The following is a 26,030-nucleotide window of genomic DNA, read 5'->3' as shown; positions in this document are numbered from 1 at the left end:
CTCCCAAAAAGTAGTTTGAATCCCCAATATGTGACCCGGAAGTAGTGCAAACTTGCATCATCTTCACTGAATTTTACATGGGCTTGTCATAGGACAGAATTACTCCATTTTTGGATATTTTGCATTGTTTTAGAAATTGTGCCTTAAAAGTTCATTTGAATGAAGAAATATAAAAAAGTAAAAAACGTTTTTTTCACCAAGTTCACTTTTTATTTTTACCAATATGTTTTGTTATATATACTTTTATTTTCTTAGTATCTAATAGAGGTCTGCATGATTCCATTTGTAAATGCAGACAAGCAAGTGTTCTCTTCACTTCACTACTTGCGCTCCGAGAGAAAGACAGTGTATGTACTATATTTGACAGCGAATTGCATACATGTAGTGAAAAGTTATTCGATGCAGAACTCTAGTATCTATATTTTACAATTTGATAAACTTGTTTGCCTCCACCTGGGGTTGTACCTGGGTTTGTTGGCAACATAACAGAACGCCTTAGGACATTCAACAACGAACGCCATTACACACAAAGCGTAGAAACGTCAATTCCAATGTTTGTGATATGATCGTAATATCACATCAAGGCATAACATTATAAAAGCTTCTCGAGATGTTCTTTATTAGTATGAATGAAAAAAAATAAAGAACGCAGTTCGAATCTCACCAGCAGTGAATTTTTTTATCAAATATTTTTTTTTTTATTTTATACATAATTTTTTTGTTGTTTTGTTATTTTTGGCATATGTTTTTTCCATTAAAAATCAACAAAATATTAAAAATTCTCGAAATTTGGAAAACATTCCCAAAAGAACTTCCATGTTATTTTCGTCATATATTTTTTCCATTAAATATCGAGAAATTTCACCAGCGGTGAATTTTTTATCAAATATTTTTCTGAAATATTTTTTTTATACATCATTTTTGTTTTTTATTTTCGCCATATATTTTTTTCCATTAAAAATCAACAAAATATTAAAAATTCTCGTAATATGCAAAACCTTCCCAAAAGAACTTCTTTGTTATTTTCGGCATATATTTTTATACCCTCCACCATAGGATGGGGGTATATTAACTTTGTCATTCCATTTGTAACACATCGAAATATTGCTCTAAGACCCCATAAAGTATATATATTCTGGCTCGTGGTGAAATTCTGAGTCGATCTAAGCATGTCCGTCCGTCTGTTGAAATCACGCCTACTTCCAAACGAAACAAGCTATCGTCTTGAAACTTGGCACAAGTAGTTGTTATTGATTTAGGTCGGATGGTCTTGCAAATGGACCATATCGGACCACCACGTATAGCCCCAAATAAACCGACGCTCAGATTTGGCTTGCGGAGCCTCTTGGAGGAGCAAAATTCATCCGATCCGGTTGAAATTTGGTATATGGTGTTATTATATGGTCTCTCACAACCATGCGAAAACTGGTCCACATCGGTCCATAATTATATATAGCCCCCATATAAACCGATCCCCCGATCTGGCTTGCAGAGCCTCTAAGAGAAGCAAATTTCATCCGATCCGGATAAAATTTGGTACATGGTGTTAGTATATGGTCTCTAACAACCATGCAAAAACTGGTCCACATCGGTCCATAATTATATATAGCCCCCATATAAACCGATCCCCCGATCTGGCTTGCAGAGCCTCAAAGAGAACCAAATTTCATCCGATCCGGCTAAAATTTGGTACATGGTGTTAGTATATGGTCCATGCAAACTTTGGTTCACATCGGTCCATAATTATATATAGCCCTCATATAAATCGATCCCCAGATTTGAACTCCGGAGCCTCATGGATGAGCAAAATTTTTCCGATTCGGTTGAAATTTGGTACGTGGTGTTAGTATATGGTCTCTGCCAAACATGCAGGAATTGGTCCATATCGGTCCATAATTATATGTAGCCCCCCATATAAACAGATCTCCCGAATTGACCTCCGAAGCCCCCTTGGAAGAGCAAAATTCACCCGATTCGGTTGAAATTTGGTACATTGCGCTAGTATATGGCCGCTAACAACCATGCCAAAATTTGTCCATATCGGTCTTTATTTCTATAGAAATTTTTGTCAAAATTTTATTTCTATAGAAAATTTTGCAAACTGAATTATTTACGTATTTAATCGGCCTTTTTTTGTTTAATGTATACCCCGTATGGACTAACTTACAATTGAGAACGCGGTGTTAAGAAGTTTTAAGATACCTTGCCATCGGCAAGTGTTACCGCATCCGATTATGGATGACAGTCTTTAGTACAAGTTTCTATGCAATCCATGTTGAAGGGTACATAAGATTCGGCCTGGCCGAATTTACGGCCGTATATATTTGTTTCCATTAAAAATCAACAAAATATTAAAAATTCTCGTAATATGGAAAACCATCCCAAAAGAACTTCGATGGAAGTGAAAATTTCAAACGGCACACGTTCTAATCCCAGTGGGGATGAAAATTTTATTTTTATTTTTATTGATTTTCTATCAATTTTTTGCGAAATGTAATTGTCCAAAACTGTCATTTTCACTTAAAAAGGGCTAATTCCGTACTTTCTAAGACTTGTCCAAAAGGACTGCATAGGAAGTGGAACAAAGGGATCCCGGGATGCGCTGTAAAAGAAATGTTTTTGGAACAACTTCCAACTTGCTGGGTTGTGTATAATATAGAAAAAAAATCAACAATATTTGTTTGGAATATCTTTGGGAAAAACTTGAAAGATGTATAAGAAATCTTATATATCAAATAAAGATGAACTAAAGGATATTATTAATGAAATAACATAAAACAGGTTTGATATAACAGGTTGGCTGATAAGTCCCCGGTCTGACACATAGATGGCGTCGCTAGTATTAAATGCATACTATTTTTATATAGTACCAACCTTCAAATGATTCGTGTCCAAATTTGACGTCTGTAAGTCAATTAGTTTGTGAGATAGAGCGTCTGTTGTGAAGCAACTTTTGTTATTGTGAAAAAAATGGAAAAAAAATTTCGTGTTTTGATAAAATACTGTTTTCTGAAGGGAAAAAATACGATGGATGCAAAAACTTGGCTTGATAATGAGTTTCCGGACTCTGCCCCAGGGAAATCAACAATAATTGATTGGTATGCAAAATTCAAAAAAAATTTGGCTGCAATGAAAAGGTGATCGCCGAAACTGAGGCCTATTTTGAGGCAAAACCGTAGGAGTACTACTAAAATGGTATCAACAAATTGGAAGGTCGTTATAATCGTATCGCTCTTGAAGGGTACTATGTTGAATAATAAAAACGACTTTTGACAAAAACTTATCGGCCAACCTGTTAAGCTTATGATTAACACATATCAGGGATGGAAAATACAATTTTTAAGAATGTACAAAAAAGGTACTTTTTTGAGCGAAAAGGTACTTTTTACTAAATTTTAACAAAAACTTCACTGGAAGATTATTGTCAAGAGCTCCTTTAGACTGAATTTTAAAGAAAATAAAATTTTGAAAAAATTTTCTATAGACATAAAATTTTAACAAAATTTTCTATAGAAATAAAACTTTGAAAAAAAATTCTATAGAAATAAAATTTTGACAAAATATTCTATAGAAATAAAATTTTGCAAAAAATGTTTATAGAAATAAAATTTTGCAAACATTTTCTATAGAAATAAATTTTTGCAAACATTTTCTACGGAAATAAAATTTTGCAAAAATTGTTTATAGAAGTAAAATTTTGCAAAAATTTTATATGGAAATAAAATTTTGACAAAATTTTCAACCGAAATAAAATATCGATAATATAGAATCGCATGCTTTTTTCGACTAAAACATTCTTGAAATTCAATAAAATCGTGTTTTTGACTATGGCTTTTACAAAATTAAGATTTTCTTCCCGCATGAACTTGTCTGTTTTGCTATATTTGTAGAAGACTATTAGCAAATAAGGTTGATAAAGATTTTCTCAAAATATTAAAATAGTTTGTCAAAGCTATTGTACCATAAATCTGATATCGACCCAAAAATGTATACGCAAAAAGTAATAAATCATTCGCGGGTGTACTACGGTACTGACAGGGGTGAAAAAGTATTGAAAAAAGTACTATAGTACTGCATTTTCCATCCCTGACACATATTATGCTCTTTATGTTTTCTACACCAGCCTTCATAGTTAGATAAATATGGCTTAAATTATTCAAAGACATTTAAAATATCAATGATTCCTTTATAAAGTATTACTATAAATATTCCCAATTTATTTGGATAGCTTTAGATATTTGCGGTTAACAGCAAAATTCATATAACCAAATCTGACAGTATGTACAAAATATGTCAACCACAAAGTATGGCGAGAAAATGATTGGAATTCTATATATTCCCACAGAATTTAAAAATTTTCCTAGAGTATATTAAAGGAAGGTTGAATGTAAAATGATACTATGTTCAGATAATACATATATTTAATTAAATGGGGGGAGTAAAAATTCAAATTAAATTCATAAAGAATAAAAAGTAACCTAAGAATTTATTTCGACCTCAAATTAAATGAAATTAATAAAATTTCAGTATGTCTACCCAAAGAAGTTGCTTATGCTTAATTTCATTTGGAAAAATGTATCTAATTTCTAAACATAACAGCTAACTGAATTTCATTCATCATTTAAGGGTATTTGTGGTACGATTTCATACGGTTTAGAGCTTCTTCATTTATCTCATGTATTTGTTCACCCATGTGCGAATTTGTTTAATTTCATGTATTTTATTGAGTTTTGTTAAACATTTATTTTCTCTCATTTCTGATTTTTTTGTTGTCTTTCTTTTTTTCCCCCCATCGTTTTTTAGTCCGATTTTAAAACAGCATCAACAATTACAGCAAAAAAAGCGAATACAAAAACTCACCGGAACTTTAATTATGAACATGTCCCTAAGGTCAGAAAAATTTGCTGCAATGCACTTCACTGCATTGTCCGTGAATGATAACAAAGAAACTGAAACGGACAAGAACTGTGGGCTTTTGTGCAACAGTTACTCTTGGCATTTGTTTGTTTTTGGTTTTTCTTTTTTTTCGATTTAAGTTTTTGTAGCTTTGTTTACAGCTTCATTTTTAAAAGTTTTCAAGATTTCCATCCTTAGCTTCACTACTTTGAAATGGACTTTTTGTTTGTTGGCTTGTTTTGAAGTTGACAATAGAAAAAAGTCCTTTGACAGTTTTTAACACAATATAACAACATAGTGGATGCGCACAGTAACCAGCAAACCAACAATAGTGACTAACACAACAAAGAGATGCTTAAGCTTTTGTTACATTTCCTGTTATGTTCTTGTACTAACCCTGCAACTGGAACTTCCGGTTTGCAAAAACTTGGTCATGTTGGCCTCTTAGATTACATGTATCAATGTGTTGGATGCGGACTATATCAAATTTCCGTTACACTTGCAGCAAAAAAAAAACTAAGAAATAAGAAATCCATGAAGTAAATAGAAAATGAATAGATGGACTAAAGTTTTGCACTTGTACTAAGAAAATACGAACTAGGCAATAAAAAATTTCACACAGGTGGCTATGGGATAGCATTTTATAAATGACATTAAAAATTAATATTCTAATGAAACCTGGGCCATTTGTGTTATAACTTAACCACATGGATTAAATTGTTACGTTATGGCATTTATGTACCAGCAAGTAGACTTTTATCCATTGCATTTAGTGAAGTTTAGATTTTTTCAGAGAGCTTATATTGCAATTCAACAGATATGGGATCAAAATTTATTCATTTATCTAAGTAATTTTACTTTATCAAAGTAAAAATAGCTTGTATTTTAACATAGTATATGTTTTTAATTGGCTTTTAATTGTCATAATTTACAATTAAATTCAGTGTACAGTAATCCCCCGATTTACGTCGCCTCGGTTTACGTTGTTTCGATTTACGTCGTTAAATTTTTTGTTCCATCCAACTTCGATTTACGTCGTCGATATTTTTGCCAACGTTATCAGACATGCCTTCCATAAGTGAAATAAGTACCAACGATGATGACATCGAAACATTTATTTCTGAAATTCTTACCGAAAATGCGTCCAATTCTTATTGATATTGCATATATAACGCAATTTTCGAAGTAACGATTTTTTTTATATGTATACAACATAACTAGTTTTCATTTGTTTATGAACTTAGTTTTTAAATCCTGATATTTTTGAAGCTTTTTATTATGCACTCGCACATACATACATAATTAAATAGACTTAGGAGTACGTACACTGAAAAAAAAGCATGCCCGGTTCCAAAGATTTTGTCTTTACTTTAAAAATTTTGGTATTGATTCCGAGCCAAAGAAGCGGAGAATACAAGTAAGGATACTTTTAAGACACAATTCTCTTTTAAATTTGGGTTTTGTGTATTTGCTTCTAGGAAGCAAATTTTAATTTTTCGCTTTTTCAGCTTTTTTTTCTTCATATGCTATCAAAGTCCTTTAAAAACTAGTTAACGACAACTTTATTTTCAAAATTAAGACTCGACTTCCAGTAGTAATTATGCTATGTTTCAAGTAAAAAGCGTCTTTAAAATGAAGTGTTGAAAAAATGTCCTATATTTGAACGAGTTTTTGCTTTGTAGTCAAGATGCAAAAAGACAACAAACTTAAAGACAATTTCATTAAATTTAAAGAATTTTTCTGAATTATTAAAGTCAAGTTGACCTTAGCCCTAACGTTTTTTCCTTCATGTTATGATACCCATTTTTAAGAGAAATCACTTAATTATAAGAACAATACGACTTCATTTATATTAGAGAAATGCGTCTTCTATGCTAAGCAAAATTTGCATTCGTATTTTAAAGACATGAAATCTTTGACCCCAAGACAATATTTTTTTCAGTGTATGAGCAATTTTTAATTCGGTTTACGTCGTTTCGATTAACGTCGTCACATGCCGGAACTAATCACGACGTAAATCGAGGGATTACTGTACGCTCAAAAAACCTTGAACCCGAATTTAGATTAATTTTAGAAAATTTTAACTGAACTGTAACAGGTTGGCTGATAAGTCCCCGGTCTAACAAAGAAAAACACATTTTTTTGTCAAAATTCGTTTTTATTATTCAACATAGTTCTCTTCAAGAGCGATACAACGATTATAACGACCTTCCAATTTTTTGATACCATTTTGGTAGTACTCCTTCGGGTTTGCCTCAAAATAGGCCTCAGTTTCGGCGATCACCCCTTCATTGCAGCCAAATTTTTTCCCTGCGAGCATCCTTTTGAGGTCTGAAAGTCGCTGGGGGCCAGATCTAGAGAATACGGTGGGTGGGGAAGAAATTCGAAGCCCAATTCGTGAATTTTTGCCATCGTTCTCAATGACTTGTGGCACGGTGCGTTGTCTTGGTGGAACAACACTTTTATCTTCTTCATATGGTGCCGTTGTGTCTCGATTTCGACCTTCAAACGCTCCAATAACGCCATATAATAGTCACTGTTGATGGGTTTTCCCTTCTCAAGATAATCGATAAAAATTATTCCATGTGCATACCAAAAAACAGAGGCCAATACTTTGCCAGCGGACTTTTGAGTCCTTCCACGCTTCGGAGACGCTTCACCGGTCGCTGTCCACTCAGCCGACTGTCGATTGGACTCAGGAGTGTAGTGATGGAGCCATGTTTCATCCATTGTCACATATCGACGGAAAAACTTGGGTGTATTACGAGTTAATAGCTGCAAACACCGCTCATAATCATAAACACGATGTTGTTTTTGGTCAAATGTGAGCTCGCGCGGCACCCATTTTGCACAGAGCTTCCGCATATCCAAATATTGATGAATGATATGACCAACACGTTCCTTTGATATCTTTAAGGCCTCTGCCATCTCGATCAACTTCATCTTACGTTCATTCAAAATCATTTTGTGGATTTTTTTGATGTTTTCGTCGGTAACAACCTCTTTCGGGCGTCCACTGCGTTCACCGTCCTCCATGCTCATTTTACCACGCTTGAATTTTGCATACCAATCAATTATTGTTGATTTCCCTGGGGCAGAGTCCGGAAACTCATTATCAAGCCAAGTTTTTGTTTCCATCGTATTTTTTCCCTTCAGAAAACAGTATTTTATCAAAACACAAAATCAATATTATGTATCAGAATAAATTCAGGCAGTTCACTAAACCCAACAATGAGCCACACTTAAACCTTCCGACAAAAGGTTTTACATGATAGCCGGCTTATGCCGAAATAAATTCGTACAAACATATCCTTTTTCCTTATTTCTATAGATTTTTTTTTCAATAGAAAATTTTGGCAAAATATTTTTTCAATAGAAAATTTTGTCAATTTTTTTCAATAGAAAATTTTGTCCAAAATTTTTTTTTCATACGAAATTTTGTCAAAATTGTATTTCTCTAGAAAATTTTGTCAAAAGTTTATTTCTATAGAAAATTTTGTTAAAATTTTATTTCTATAGAAAATTTTGTCAAAATTTTATTTCTATAGAAAATTTTGTCAAAAATTTTTTCTACAGAATATTTAGTCATTTTTTTCTGTAAAATAATGTGGTCATTTTTCTTTTCTATAGAAAATGTCAAAATTTTATTTATATAGACAATTTTGTCAAAATTGAAATCCTAGAGAAAAATTTTTGTAGAGAAAATGTTGTCAAAATTGTATTTCTATATAAAATGTTGTCAAAGTTTTATTCCTTGAGAAGATTTTGTCAAAATTTAATGTCTATAGAAAATGTTGTCACAAGTTTATTTCTATAGAAAATTTTGTCAAAACTTTATTTCTATAGAAAATTTTGTCAAAATTTTATTTCTAAGAAAATTTTTCAAAATTTTATTCCTATAGAAAATTTTATCAAAATTTTATTTCTATAGAAAATTTTGTCAATATTTTATTTCTATAGAAAATTTTGTCAAAATTTTATTTTTCTAAAAAATTTTGCCAAATGTTATTAGTATAGAAAATTTTGTCAAAATTTTATTTCTAAGAAAATTTTTCAAAATTTTTTTCCTGTAGAAAACTTTATCAAAATGTTATTTCTATAGAAAATTTTGTCAATATTTTATTTCTATAGAAAATTTTGTCAAAATTTTATTTCTATAAATTTTTTTTTAATTGTATTTCTATAGAAAATTTAGTTAAAATTTTATTTCTATAGAAAATTTTGTCAAAATTTTATTTTTCTAAAAAATTTTGTCACAATTTTATTTTTCTAAAAAATTTTGCCAAAATTTTATTTCTATAGAAAATTTTGCCAAAATTTTATTTCTATAGAAAATTTTGTTAAAATTTTATTTCTACAGAAAATTTTGTCAAAATTTTATTTCTATAGAAAATTTTGTTAAAATTTTATTTCTATAGAAAATTTTGTCAAAATTTTATTTCTATAGAAAATTTTGTCAAAATTTTATTTCTATAGAAAATTTTGTCAAAAATTTTGTCTACAGAATATTTTGTCATTTTTTTCTGTAAAAAATGTGGTCATTTTTTTTTCTATAGAAAATGTCAAAATTTTATTTATATAGAAAATTTTGTCAAAATTGAAATCCTGGAGAAAAATTTTTGTAGAGAAAATTTTGTAGAGAAAATTTTGTCAAAATGTTGTCAAAGTTTTATTCCTTGAGAAGATTTTGTCAAAATTTATTGTCTATAGAAAATTTTGTCACAAGTTTATTTCTATAGAAAATTTTGTCAAAATTTTATTTCTATAGAATATTTTATCAAAATTTTATTTGTAAGAAATTGTTTCAAAATTTTATTCCTATAGAAAATTTTATCAAAATTTTATTTCTATAGAAAATTTTGTCAATATTTTATTTCTACAGAAAATTTTGTCAAAATGGAAATCCTAGAGAAAATTTGTAAAAATTTTTGTAGAGAAAATTTTGTTAAAAAATTTTGTATAGAAAATTTTGTCAAAATTGTATTTCTATATAAAATGTTGTCAAAGTTTCATTCCTTGAGAAGATTTTGCCAAAATTTAATGTCTATAGAAAATTTTGTCACAATTTTATTTCTATAGAAAATTTTGTCAGAATTTTATTTCTATAGAAAATTTTGTCAACATTTTATTTCTGTAGAAAATTTTGCCAACATTTTATTCCCATAGAAAATTTTTTCAAAATTTTTCGTTTGTATAGAAAATTTTATGAAAATTTTATTTCCATAGAAAATTTCGCCAACATTTTATTTCTATAGAAAATTTTGTCTACATTTTTTTTCAAGAATTCTACCAATCTACCATGCAGTAAAAAATTTGCCATTTTTGTTAGAATTCTACCAACTGTGACAACCGTGGTTGGAATTTCAAATTTTTTTCAATTTAATTTATTTAGCTACAATATAATTATGCATAATTTATTTTTTATTGTATAAGTAAATAAAATAACTAAACCAATTTCTAGAAATTCTAATCCATTTTTTAATAATATTAGCATATACTCTCCCACAATGTGGGTGTTCAGTAAATAAAGGGTTAGGGCTTCAAATCTATTTAATTCAATTTATTTAATGAATTATGAATAGTTTATACTGATTTAAAAAATATGTATATTTGAAATTCTAATCCAATTGTATTAATAATAATTAAACAATTGTACTTATTCAGCTCTAATCACAAAGCATAAAAAACCAAAATTTATTGCGACATTAAAATAATAATATTTCTATTAGGCCTGTGATATTTATGTTAGCACTTTAATCTCCATGGGATAAAAATCTCTTCAGAGATATGACACATTATGGTGGTTATGCCACAGCTTTCGGACCCTCGTGTTTTTTCTTGCCATTATGTTCAGTTTTTTCCCCTGAAATGTTGTTTTTTTTTGTATGATTAACGTGAGCAACGTGCCTAGTTGGGGAGAATGTAAAAGTTTCCTTTTCATGGAAAAGTGCTTAACTTATGCTGCCACTGTAGCAGCAGCGGTGAAGTTAGTGGTATGGGAATTCTCCTACTAAGGGCAAAGTATGAAAGTTGTCATAACTTTTTGTCCTTCACACCACCATATAAAGCCAACGTCGACAACAACACTATTATAATCGAAAGCATTTCGACAACGAGGGCTATATTTTGGGAATGTTATAGTTATGCGGTTTAATGGGTTCGGGATAGAGATTTGCTAAACTAGTTTAGCGTTTTGAAATGGCCTACGCATTTTTAAAGAAGAATTTTAAGGGTCTGCTTAGTTTCGAGGAATCACAATTTCAAAGTGAATTAATGTGAAAAATGTTTCATAACCTTTTTCACATAGGAAACAGTTTTATGTAGAATTTTTTTGGATGATAATCTTCACATATCTCATGTTTTATGGGGCTTTTAATGTTGTATGATGATTTTCTTTGATGGCCTGACATTTTCCTTAATTTAAGCAATTTTTTTAATTTTTGGTTATTTTTCTTTTTTTGAAATGTCTTTCTTTTCTCGGGGATTACATTCGTTTAACATGGTTTGTATAACAACCATTCTTCAATATTCCCACAATACAAATTGTCCCTCGGTGATTGTGGCTAAAGTTTGTCTCTGGCATTGTTTTGCCAAACCTTTTCACAATCATAAATCACTTTATGGATGCTTTCACTTTTTTGTTTTTGTTTCTTTGTTTTGTGAGAGGAATATATCTTCTCCTTTCTCGGGGACTTTTGTTGAAGAAGAGTTTATTTTTCTCTTCTTAGTGGCTTTTTTTTTGTTCAGTTTTTGTCATGAGAACAGCATTTTTTTTCCAGGAATTCCCATGAAATGTGAATGTATATACAAAAATCACAATACAAGCAAATATGTCGTATCAGCAAATATGTCCAGTATTCGTCTTTTACGCTCAATGGTAGAAAACAGAGTGTACACAGACAATGTCTTTAAAGCTTTGAGAAAATAGGTAAGGATATTTGTCAAAGCTTCAAAATATTATAAATGATGATATTCGTAGAGTATAGAGAGGTATTATGACACTATTTGGCATTATATGAAGTCACAATTTTGTTTCAAACGTATCATAGGAAATAGGAAAAATATGTAAGATACTTCGATTAGGTAAAACGATAAAGTAATTGAAGTTTATGTGATTTTAAAAAGAGGATTAAGGATTTCCTATCTCAATGGGGGCTGACATAAACCTAAGCCAATATGTGACGCTCTAACCACGGTTGCCATAGTTGGTAAAATTCTACCAACAATTGTAGATTTTTTACTGTTTGGTCAATTGTTAGAATTTTTGATGTTTGGTATATTCTGCAAATTTTTCTTTTCGCATATTTCTTTAAGGAATAAACATTTACAAAAAATTTTCTATAGAAATAAAATTTTGACAAAAAAATTTCTATAAAAATATAATTTGGATAAAATTTTCGATAGAAATAAAATTTCGACGCAAATATTTATACAAATAAAATTTTGACAAAAATTTCTAAAGAGATAAAATTTTGATAAAAATTTCTATAGTAATAAAATTTTGACAAAATTTTCTATAGAAATAGAATTTTGACAAAATTTTCTATAGACATAAAATTTTGACAAAATTTTCTATAGAAATAGAATTTTTACAAAATTTTCTGTAGAAATAAAATGTTGACAAAATTTACTATAGACATAAAACTCCGACAACATTTTCTATAGAAATAAAATTTGCACAAAATTTTCTATAGAAATAACATTTTGACAAAAATTTCTATAGAAATAACATTTTGACAAAATGTTCTATAGATATAGTATTTGAAAAAAATTTCTGTAGAACTAAATTGTTGACAACATTTTCTACAGAAATAAAATTTTGACAAAATTTTCTATAGAAATAAAATCTTGACAAAATTTTCTTCAGAAGTAAAATTTTGACAAAAATTTCTGTAGAAATAGAATTTGGACGAAATGTTCTATAGAAATAAAATTTTGACAAAATTTTCTACAGAAATAGAATTTTGACAAAAGTTTCTATAGAAATAAAAATTTGACAAAATTTTCTATAGAAATAAAATTTTGACAAAATTTTCTATAGAAATAAAATTTTGACAAATTTTCTATAGAAATAAAATTTTGACAAAATTTTCTATAGAAATAAAATTTTGACAAAATTTTCTGTAGAAATGCAATTTGGACGAAATGTTCTAGAGAAATAAAATTTTGACAAAATTTTCTACAGAAATAGAATTTTGACAAAAGTTTCTATAGAAATAAAAATTTGACAAAATTTTCTATAAAAATAAAATTTTGACAAATTCTCTATAGAAATACAATTTTGACAAAATGTTCTACAGAAATAAAATTTTGACAAAATTTTCTATAGAAATAAAATTTTGACAAAATTTTCGATAGAATAAACTTTTGACAAAATGTTAAATAAAATAAAATGTTCACAAAATTTTCTATAGATATGACATTATGACAAAATTTACTATAGAATTTACTATAGAAATTTACTGTAGAAATTTTCTATAGAAGTAAAGTTTTAACAACATTTTCTATAGAATTGAATTTTGACAAAATTTACTATAGAAATAGAATTTTGACAAAATTTTCTGTAGACATAAAATTTTGACAAAATTTTCTATAGAAATAAAATTTTGACAAAAATTTTTATAGACATAAAATTTTGACAACATTTTCTATCGAAATAAAATTTTGACAAAAGTTTCTATAGATATAAAATTTTACCAAATTTTCTATGGAAATAAAATTTTGACAAAATGTTCTATAGAAATAAAATTTTGACAAAATTTTCTACAGAAATAGAATTTTGACAAATGTTTCTATAGAAATAAAAATTTGACAAAATTTTCTATAAAAATAAAATTTTGACAAAATTTTCTATAGAAATGAAATTTTGACAAATTTTCTATAGAAATAAAATTTTGACAAAATGTTCTATGGAAATAAAATTTTGACAAAATTTTCTATAGAATAAAATGTTGACAAAATTTTAAATAAAATAAAATGTTCACAAAATTTTCTATAGAAATGACATTATGACAAAATTTACTATAGAGTTTACTATAGAAATTTTCTATGGAAGTAAAATTTTAACAACATTTTCTATAGAATTGAATTTTGACAAAATTTTCTGTAGACATAAAATTTTGACAAAATTTTCTGTAGACATAAAATTTTGACAAAATTTTCTGTAGACATAAAATTTTGACAAAATTTTCTATAGAAATAAAATTTTGACAAAATTTTCTATAGACATAAAATTTTGACAAAATTTTCTATAGAAATAAAATTTTGACAAAATTTTCTATAGAAATAAAATTTTGAAAAAATTTTGTATAGAAATAAAATTTTGACAAAATTTTCTATGGAAATATTTTGCAAAATAAATTTTTTTGGGCAAAATGTCGGCAACCGCGTAAGTGATCCACACCCATAGAAAAAGTCAGGAACGGCGTGGTCATTTCGAAACGATCCGTTCATGAAAGTGAATCAACACTCATGTGAGAGAACAGATGGGGTCAATCTGACAACGTTAAAATGAAACCATACATTGTCAAAACAACAACCAGCGTTCACGATCTGAAAACGTTATGGTTACGAATTTATAAACAAAATTTATAAACAAAAAATATTTCCGCTACCGTGAATCTGTGTTGCCTGCACGATACGCGTTAACAGTCGCCTTAGCACATTGCACCAACGACGAATGCCTTTAATGAAATCGTGCACGCCCTTGGACGTAATCGTGAACATTCCGTTTTGATTTTTTGTGAACGTTTCCGTTTCATTTCGACAACGTCCGTTCACGATTGGGAAACGCAATTTTTCTATTAGTGCATTTGTTTTAAAACTTCATTGTGAAAAGAAATTGTAAGCGTATGATTGTTGTAAAAACTCATTCGCTCCCTTGGAAATTCAATTTAAAATGTTCATACGTCCTATAGTACACTACACAATAACGCACTCACCAACATACTACAAATTATACGGATAAGCGAGTAACCTTCATAAAGCACGATCCTCTTTGCACAATACGTAAGAAATTCGATGTCTTTAAAGAATTTCCTAATTTGTTGCAATCTCTGTTTCCAAACTGGGCTATGTTCCGAGTCATCTTAACCCCGGGCTCTATATTGAGTTTCCATGATTCGATGCAAAATAGGGTATACGTATGATTGTTGTAAAAAGTCATACGCTTTAGTGGAACTTCAATTAAAATAGGTCATGTATGACTGTGGTATACAATCGTATCTCTATTTCCAAACTAGGCCAGGTTCCGAGACAACCTAATCCCAGGCTCTATATTGAGTTGTCACTTGTTTTCCAATTCGTTGCAATAAACTGGTGTGCGTATGATTGTTGCAAAAACTCATACGCTCTAGTGGAACTTCAATTAAAGTTGATCATACGTACTGCGGTATATCGCACATTATGATTAAAGTGCTAACCAATAAACTATTGTAATGATATGTTCACAATGCGCAATTTTCTTTTATACAAATGCTGTTAGTAAAGAGTATTTGTATAAAAGATTTGGTTTTAGATTATTTAGCAAACTTATTTGATACAAATCCATCTTTTGAAGACCAAATGTCAACGGTAGATTTTCCAGCTACGCTCTTCCTATTCGCTTAATAGAAAAATATTACGTATCATAACAGAATGGAAATTCGGCATGTGGGAAATCGTGATTCCTTTGAGTATGTACCCAATGGTACTTATTAGTAGTGAATCATTGTATATTTTGTACGGATTAGAACAAATTTAGTAGTGTTATCTCGTTCTGCTCGAATTCCCCAAATTCAAATCTATAGTTGTGTTAGTTCCCATTAAATAATGCTGGTTTCAAAGCAACATGAAGGCAATATCTGGGTATTACCAATTAAAATTGTGTTTGTCATTTTGGCTATCGACCTTGTACTTTTTGTCAAAAGAAATAATTGCCTAAAATCCTTCAAAAGAAAAATAGATAATACATTTAACACATTTCAAACAGTAAGAATTTACTAAATGGCAGGATAATAACTCAAACTACCATATCGTAAACTTTTCGTAACACCTGAAAGTTTCCCACAAATATTTAATTTATCTACCCTTATAAAAACAAAGTTTTCCTTTTCTCAGACAAAGGGATGCATAGAATCAAAGTATTGATTGGAATATAAAAATTCTTTGAAATATGAGTAAATATCCCAAGGACTTTATAACTTTCTTTTTTCTAAGACTTTTATGTGCACATATTTACATTGTAGTTCTGATCAAATAAATGTCATTGAAATATAAACACTTTTTCCAAGGATATTATGTAAACGAAACTTGTATGCCTTTGGCATAAAAGCATAAGTTTCAGTATTAAATAAGGAAGAAAAAAAGAAAGTTAGGATTTAAATACACATGAACAAAATAAAAAAACTACATCATTTGTTATGGATAAGAAAAAATTATGATCGTTTTTTTTTTACCTTTTCAACTTAGGATGGCATTCGTCTAAGAAGTATTTACCAAATACTGTAGAGCGTATGAGTAATATTAACAAATTTTGTAGTACTAGGCGTATGAGCAATTTCATACATCATGCGTAATTTTTTTAATTGTATTCCAATTTGTGTATTTGACATAAGTAAAAACAATATCTGGGCATATTTTATCGAAAGAGCATTACTTTTAAAATTATAAAAATGGGTAAGAAGAATAAATATCTGTTTTTTTTTATTATATGCATTATTTCACTCCATTGCCGACTGTAATAGGGTTTCAAATTAAAATCATTTTTTTTTAATTTCATTATAAGAAAAATCAATAATCAACTCAGTCAGAATTTGCAAACCAACCTTGTGTTATAGTTGTTTTCGAATAATAATTTTTTTATGTAGAATATTTAAAAATACCTTGTCTCGACAGTGTGCTATAGTTTCTTTGGAGTATTTTTTATACCCTGCGCCACACTGTGGAACAGGGCATTATAAGTTAGTACATATGTTTGCAACACCCAGAAGGACACGAGATAGACATATGGTGTCTTTGGCAATAATGCTCAGGGTGGGTCTCTGAGTCGATCTAGCCACGTCCGTCCGTCCGTCTGTCTGTGAACACATTTTTGTGATCAAAGTCTAGTTCGCAGTTTAAGTCTAATCGCCTTTAAATTTGGCACAAGTTCCTGTTTTGGGTCAGAATAGACCCCTTTTGATTTTGGAAGAAATCGGTTCAGATTTAGATATAGCTCCATATATATCTTTCGCTCGATATGGACTTATATGGACCCAGAAGCCAGAGTTTTATCCTGATTTGCTTGAAATTTTGCACAAACATAACACTTGGTCGTATAGTCAAGTGTGCAAAATTTGATTGAAATAGGTTCAGATTTAGATATAGCTCCCATATATATATATATATATATATATATATATATATATATATATATATATATATATATATATATATATATATATATATATATATATATATATATATATATATATATATATATATATATATATATATATATATATATATATATATATATATATATATATATATATATATATATATATATATATATATATATATATATATATATATATATATATATATATATATATATATATATATATATATATATATATATATATATATATATATATATATTTCGCCCGATATGGACTTATATGGCCCCAGAAGCCAGAGTTTTAGCCCAATTTGGTTGAAATTTTGCACTAGGAGTACAATTAGTAGTGTGTTCAAGTGTGCTAAATTTTATATATCTATATCTATTAGATATAGCTCCCATATATATCATTCGCCCGGTTATCCGTCATATGACCACAGAGTTCAAAGTTGAAGTCCGATTAACGTGAAATTTTGCACAGGGAGTAGAATTAAAATACTAAGTATGCATGTCAAATTTGGTTGAAATCGGTTCAGATTTCTATATAGCTTCCATATATATGATTTTCCGATTTGGGCAAAAATGACCAAAATACCCACATTTTCCTTATAAAATCGCCACTGCGAAGTCGGTCTGTCGACCGATAAATCATAAATACACTTTTGCGTAGTTGCCTCAAAATTGGTTCAGATTAAAATGTTTCCCATATTTTTTACTAACATAGCGTAAATGTGGATTTACAAAGTGGTGCAGGGTATAATATAGTCAGCCCCGCCCGACTTTAGACTTTCCTTACTTGTTATTGAATAAAAAACATCATATGTTCAGGTACTATAGTGCTTATAAGTACTATTAACTAATTGAGCTAGAGTGCGTATAATTATTTCAATACGTATACGCTACCTGGAATTTTTAAACGTTTTTTTTTTCATCTTTGCAGGAAAGGATCCATATGGAAAACCTTGACCTGTGGCTAGCCTTTCATTTTTAATAAATACTATGAGAAAAAAAATCTTCCCAATGATCTTGGTTTCAAAATTCCCAAAGAAAAGCACAGCTACGCCATTATTAAAATTGAAGATAACTTTTGGCACCCTCAAAACGTATCGTAGATGTTTTGTACTGTACCAAGCCATAATGGAAGAAATTTTTGGTCTCTTTTGTCTTCATATGTGAATAAGATTTTATCAAAAGAAAGTACATAAAAACCATTCATGTATGGTTTTAATCCAAACCCAACAGTTTTCTTACTATAGAATTCGTTTCAGGTCACTTTTGGTTTTTTGTTTTTGTTCCTTATATCTGTATTCATTCTTGATTGCGTAAATGGATTTCTACTAAAAACAAATGCATAGAAATATATTATTCCGTTAAAAGCCTTGGTATGTGAGGTTACTAAATACTCCAGATAAGCGATTTCTTTTTAAAATTGGCTTATTAGCGAATCATATATAAAATAAATTATGGATTAAATTATTTAAATCAGGATCTTTGCTTTAGTACCATTTGGATAAAGTACTAAAATTAACAACATTTTTAACTCTTTTTGGATTTTCTATGCCATATGAAATAGCCAGATTTTTAACCACTTTATAAAGAAATTATTAAAAATGTTTACAAATTATTTTACCTTTTCTTTGAAGTTGGGACTGTTATCTAAATATGCTATAAATATTTTCCACATATGGCGGTAACACTATGTGGACTAAATAGTCTAAGTGAGCCCGAAATATCAGGCTACCACTATACCTAACCTAACTTTGGTGCTACTGGGATGTATTTTTGTAAAATGTATTTTAATTGAACGAAAAATTTGCAATTTTGTAACCGTTTACTACTGCTCGTCTCTAGCAAAATTTGCTGTTAGTACCAATAAATAAAAAAGAAACAAAAATATTTTTGAAAGAAGTTTCCGTTCTGAATGGGTTACGAATATTTTTAAAATTAAGAACATTTCATTCTTATTCTCAAATGCAATTAACAATTATGTGCAGTCGTAATTTTTAGATAGTTGGCGTGATTATATCCATTTCGGACAAAGAACGTATAAGTGATATTAATTAATTGTACCAATAGGTGTATAATGCATTAAATCATATCATACGCTTCCTTGTACTTTCGCAAATGTATTTAAATTTACCAATACCAAAATTTAGTTTCTCGGTCTTGTGGTTAAGCCACAAACTGTCATAAACTGTCAAATAAATGCTTTTAACACCAATCGTTTTTGAAATTCTTATTAATAAAATTCCCTTGAATAAAAAATAAAGCTTGTGGTGGACTAGCACTTCTGTAAACCCCATATAATTTAATATACCCAAAAAACACATATTCAGGACTTTTTATAACCTTCACCACTACTGTGGTACAGGGTATAATGAGTTTGTGCATTTGTATGTAACGCCAAGAAATAATTGTCATAGACCCATCTTTTAGTATACCGATCGGCTTAGAATTAAATTCTGAGTCGATTTAGCGATGTCCGTCTGTCTGTCAAATGTGGCATAACGTCTTTCTTCGGGTCCGAAGACAATCGCTATTGATTTTGGAAAAAATCTGTTCAGATTTAAAAATAGCTGCCATATATATTTATCTCCGATTTGATCATAATTTACGTATTTATGAGCCGATGTTCTTCAAATTTCGTACATCTGAATGTTTGGCCAGTCCCGTAAAATCTGTAAAATATCAGCTAAATCGGTTCAGATTTACGTATAGCCCCCATATAAACAAATCTGGCTTACCGATCCTCTAAGAGAAGCAAGTTTCATCCGATCCGGCTGAAATTCGGTACATGGTGTTGGTATATGGTCTCTAACAACCATGCAAAAATTGGTCCACATCGGTCCTTAATTATATATAGTCCCCATATAAACCGATCCCCCGATTTGGCTTACGGAGCCTCTAAGAGAAGCAAATTTCATCCGATCCGGCTGAAATTTGGTACATGGTGTTAGTATATGGTCTCTAACAACCATGCAAAAATTGGTCCACATCGGTCCATAATTATATATAGCCCCCAAATAAATCGATCCCCAGACTTGGCTTGCGGAGCCTCTAAGAGAAGAAAATTTCATCCGATCCGGCTGAAATTTGGTACATGGTGTTGGTATATGGTCTCTAACATCTATGCCAAAATGGTTCCACATCGGTCAATAGTTATATATAGCCCCCATATAAACCGATCCCCAGATTTGGCTTGCGGAGCCTCTAAGAGAAGAAAATTTCATCCGATCCGGCTGAAATTTGGTACATGGTGTTAGTATATGGTCTCTAACATCTATGCAAAAATGGGTCCACATCGCTCAATGATTATATATAGGCCCCATATAAACCGATCTACCAATTTGGCTTGCGGAGCCTCTAGGTTAGGTTAGGTTAGGTTATGTGGCAGCCCGATGTATTAGGGTCACTTAGACTATTCAGTCCATTGTGATACCACAGTGGTGAACTTCTCTCTTATCACTGAGTGCTGCCCGATTCCATGTTAAGCTCAATGACAAGGGACCTCCTTTTTATAGCCGAGTCCGAACGGCGTTCCACATTCCAGTGAAACCACTTAGAGAAGCTTTGAAACCCTCAGAAATGTCACCAGCATTACTGAGGTGGTATAATCCACCGCTGAAAAACTTGTTGGTGTTCCGTCGTAGCAGGAATCGAACCCACGACCTTATGTATGCAAGGCGGGCATGCTAACCATTGCAACACGGTGGCTCCCGTAGCCTCTAAGAGAAGCAAATTTCATCCGATCCGGCTGAAATTTGGTACATGGTGTAGTATATGGTCTCTAATGACCATGCAAAAATTGGTCCACATCGGTGCATAATTATATATAGCCGTTAACAACCATGCCTAACTAGGTCCATATCGTTCTGTAGTTATATATGGCCCTCAAATAAATCGATCCCCAATCACAGAAAAATTGGCCCATATCAAGTTCATAATTGTATATAGCCCACATATAAGCGAACCCCGATATTTCAATTCTGGCTCTCTACGTACCGTGCAAAAGTCCATATCGATTCGTAATTATTTGTAGACTTACCTATACATACCTTTTTTGTCTAATATATACCACATATGGACTAACTAACAATTTATAAAACGATTTTAAGAAGTTTTAAGATACCACAACCCAATTAATTCGATTGTGGATGACAGTCTTTCGTAGAAGTTTCTACGCAATCCATGGTGGAGGGTATATAAGATTCGGTCTGGCCGAACTTACGGCCGTATATACTTGTTTTTTATTAAAACAAAAACCAATCACAAAGATTAATAATATCAATTTTTATACCCTCCATCATAGGATGGGGGTATATTAACTTTGTCATTCCGTTTGTAACACATCGAAATATTGCTCTAAGACCCCATAAAGTATATATATTCTGGGTCGTGGTGAAATTCTGAGTCGATCTAAGCATGTCCGTCCGTCCGTCCGTCCGTCTGTTGAAATCACGCTAACTTCCGAACGAAACAAGCTATCGACTTGAAACTTGGCACAAGTAGTTGTTATCGATGTAGGTCGGATGGTATTGAAAATGGGCCATATCGGTCCACTTTTACGTATAGCCCCCATATAAAGGGACCCTCAGATTTGGCTTGTGGAGCCTCTAAGAGCAGCATATTTCATCCGATCCGGCTGAAATTTGGTACATGGTGTTGGTATATGGTCTCTAACAATTGGTCCACATCGGTCCATAATTATATATAGCCCCCATATAAACCGATCCCCAGATTTGGCTTGTGGAGCCTCTAAGAGAAGGATCATCCGATCCGCCTGAAATTTGGTACATTATATTCGTATATGGTCTCTAACAACCATGCAAAAATTGGTCCACATCGGTTCATCATTATATATAGCCCCCATATAAACCGATCCCCTGATTTGGCTTGCGAAGTCTCCAAGAGAAGCAAATTTCATCCAATCCGGTTATAATTTGGAACATGGTGTTAGTATATGATCTTTAACAACCGTGGCAGAATTGGTCCATATCGGTCCATAATTATATATAGCCCCCATATAAAACGTTCTCCAGATTTGACCTCCGGAGCCTCTTGGAGGAGCAAAATTCATCCGATCCGGTTCAAATTAGGAACGTGGTGTTAGTATATGATCGCTAATAACCATACCAAAATTGGTCCAATCACACAAAAATTGGTCCATATCGGTTCATAATCATGGTTGCCACTAGAGCCAAAAATAATCTACCAAAATTTTATTTCTATAGAAAATCTTGTCAAAATTTTATTTCTAGAGAAAATTTTGTTAAAATTTTATTCGGTTCATAATAAAATTTTCATCATTGTCAGAATTTTATTTCTATAGAAAATTTTGTCAAAATTTTATTTCTATAGAAAATTTTGTTCAAATTTTATTCGGTTCATAATCATGGTTGCCACTCGAGCCAAAAATAATCTACCAAGATTTTATTTCTATAGAAAATTTTTTTAAAATTTTATTTCTGTAGAAATTTTTGTCAAAATTTTCTTTCTATAGAAAATTTTGTCAAAATTTTTATTTCTATAGAAAATTTTGTGAAAATTCTATTTCTATAGAAAATTTTGTTAAAATTTTATTTCTAATTTTTCAAACTGAATTATATACGTATTGGATCGATCTTTTTTGATTTAATATATACCACGTATGGACTTACATACAATTTAGAAGATGGTGTTAGGAGGTTTGAAGATACCTTGCCATCGGCAAGCGTTACCGCAACTTAGGTCATTCGATTGTGGTGGAGGGTACATAAGCTTCGGCCTGGCCGAACTTACGGCCGTATATACTTGTTTTTTTTTTTTTATTGGATCAATTTTTAATTGACTTGGTGATTGATACTATCATTTCTGTGATTGAAGACATTTAACTTAAACATTAATTGGTTCAATTAATTTCGTGATTGAGTCGAAAAAAAATTGTTGTGTGGTTAGGTGACAATTTGAATACAAGGTATTATCCTTGATAATCTCATTAACAAGAAATCCTTTTAAAAAATCTTTTAGTGGACAAGCACTATGTAGAAGCCGTCCATATTAAATCAATATTCCCTGAAAACTACCTATGCAAAACCTCTTTACTGTTTGTAGCTTTGAGAGATATATATATTTTAAGTTTTGTTTTTTACCAAAAATCTGAATGCCATTCATATGCTTTCATTTTTGTTTCAACAACAAAAGCCTACCAGGATTTGGAATTCACTTGGCATTCACAGCAGACTAGCTGTAATTTTTTGGTTACGTGTGGTTTTATTCTACAAACAAAATGACGTCCTTCAAATTTTTGCTGCCGAAAAAAAACAATATGAAATTTTGTTTAAAATTTTAAGCTTTTTCTATAGTTTTCCCTTGACCAATTTTCAATTTAGTTAATTGTTTTCATGATTTTTTAGAAAAAATGTAACTAAAGAGTTGTAGATCAGTCAACAGTATTCTTTTAAGCCTTGGTTTTTGCCAAATCCTACTTTTCTGCTTGTACTCGTTTATTTCAGCTAAATCCTTGTAAATCCTCTACAAAGAAACGTAACAAAATCCTATGTTGATCCACTGTGGCATATGTATGTGTTCCAAAACAATAAATAAATTCCTATAAATCCCTAAGTTCTACGTTATCCTTTTTTTCTGTAAAAACAATCAAACATATGTATTATTTATGAGATAGTGGAGTTTTTTTGTATTGTGAATAAAATTTTGCTTTATGGTTACTTGACAACTTTTTTTTCGTAATTTTTATGATGGAGGAAAAGGGTTTTTTTGTACCATATATGGTACCTCAGATACCCAGATCAATGAAGGTCCTTTTTGTTTGCTTTCCACTCCATTTTAGTTTAATGCTCCATTCTTCATACGATGGCTTATGTCTGCAGTAATTACCGCAATTTAGTTGGTCTCGTTTACCCTCATTTCTTTGATTTTATGTTGAGATTTTGTTTTTATGACACCTTTGCCTTTATGATGTTGGTTGGAACAATGTCATGCTTTTCCCTGGTGACAAAACCTTATTTTTATGTTACTTTCACCGAAATGATATTTATGCTGGAAATTTGCTTTGTCCATCAAAATCATCCTAATTGGTCTAAAATTTTTATGGTTTGTTTGTTTTTTTTTTTTATTAAGATGGATGGTTTAGTAGAAAGGATGGTGGTGTATTTTTGGGCAAATATCTACAAGTGAAACAATTTTCTTAGCCTATGACATACGAACTACTTAAAAAGAAGCCACAAGTCAATTAGGCCTGGTTAGCATGGCAGGGAGGTCCTTCATGATATAATAAATTTTACCTTTTTGTGTGAAGAAATAATGTGGAGATGCGATATTTTTATGTGTCAATAATATTAATTTTTACAATATATTTAGGTCATTGTCTTTATTTTTTATGTGATGTTGATAAGAGGATACCTCCAGGGATGTAATTTAAGGCAAGCCCTTAGGTTTAATAATACAAGGCCGTAACTAATACAGGTATCCCTAATTATTGGAAAATACATTGGCTTCTTCACCGTACCATTTAATGTTTCTATGAAAAAAAGCTTGTCTGGTTCCAAAGATTTTGTCTTTAAGTTAGGTTAGGTTAGGTGGCAGCCCGATGTATCAGGCTCACTTAGACTATTCAGTCCATTGTGATACCACATTGGTGAACTTCTCTCTCATCACTGAGTGCTGCCCGATTCCATGCTAAGCTCATGGAATCGGGCAGCTCCTTTTTATAGCCGAGTCCGAACGGCATTCCACATTGCAGTGAAACCACTTAGAGAAGTTTTGAAACCCTCAGAAATGTCACCAGCATTACTGAGGTGGGATAATCCACCGCTGAAAAACTTTTTGGTGTTCGGTCGAAACAGGAATCTAACCCACGACCTTGTGTATGCAAGGCGGGCATGCTAACCATTGCACCACGGTGGCTACCAGATTTTGTCTTTATTGATTTGAGTTTTGACTCCGAGGCAATGCAGTGAAGAATTACTCTAGTGATGAATATAAAACGCAATTATCTTTTAAATTTGAATTTTACGTACCTGATACAAGGGAAAAAATTGAATTTATTACTTTTTTCTGTTTTTCTCATCAGATATATCAATGTCCTTTACAACGGGTTAACCACAAAGATTACAATATGTCAGGACAAATAGACTTCCGTTCAAAAGAATTTTCTTTTATGTAAATATACCCATCTCCTAACTCCAACTCTAAGGACAAAACTCCTTCATTGAAAAGTTTACTGACCTTTGGTCAAAGAAAAATACTTTGTATTAGGGAAATCCGCCTGCTATGCTAAGGGAAAGCCACATTCGTATTATTAAGACAAGAAATCTATATACTGGTGTATTTCCTCTTGATCTTTATACAATTATATATAAGGTAGTTTCTAGCCTTGCTAACTCATCTGTTTCGCAGTTCCCCGGTATGTTCCTATGGCCAGGCACCCATATTAGGTGAATATTGTACTGCTCACCCATCTCGTTGAGAGATTTGCGGCAGTCGATGACCGTTTTCGAATTAGGAGCCATATAAAGGTTTATATTCTCATATACAAATATTTAAATATGAACCGATTTGGACAAAACTTTTTAAACATTCACAAAATGTCTGGACTCAAAATTTAAATTGGTTAATGACCGGTACGGACCACAATGTTACCAAAAAAACAAGTAAGGTAAGTCTTAAAGTCGGGCGGGGCCGACTATATTAGACCCTGCACCAGTTTGTAGATCTAAATTTTTGATACCATATCACATCCGTCAAATGTGTTGGGTGCTATATATAAAGGTTTGTCCCA

General features: G+C 30.9%; 1 protein-coding gene across 14 annotated transcripts in view; it reads left to right on the top strand.

The window, feature by feature from the left end:
- The window catches only part of hppy (MAP4K3-like protein hppy), a 654,429-nt gene that overhangs the window by 585,029 nt on the left and 43,370 nt on the right, over positions 1–26,030 (top strand). For 8 of the 14 annotated variants that reach the window (XM_075313443.1, XM_075313440.1, XM_075313439.1 and 5 more), the window contains exon 8: positions 4,804–4,890. The exons of the other annotated variants lie outside the window; for them this stretch is intronic. In XM_075313443.1, coding sequence (XP_075169558.1) covers positions 4,804–4,890 — 87 coding nt within the window. The remainder of the gene's footprint in view (positions 1–4,803; positions 4,891–26,030) is intronic. 14 annotated transcript variants of the gene reach the window in all.

This window comes from Haematobia irritans, chromosome 5 (assembly GCF_050003625.1).
Source record: "Haematobia irritans isolate KBUSLIRL chromosome 5, ASM5000362v1, whole genome shotgun sequence".
NCBI lineage: Eukaryota > Metazoa > Arthropoda > Insecta > Diptera > Muscidae > Haematobia > Haematobia irritans.
Note: the sequence above shows the minus strand (reverse complement) of the source record. Positions and strands in the feature narration are given on the sequence as shown.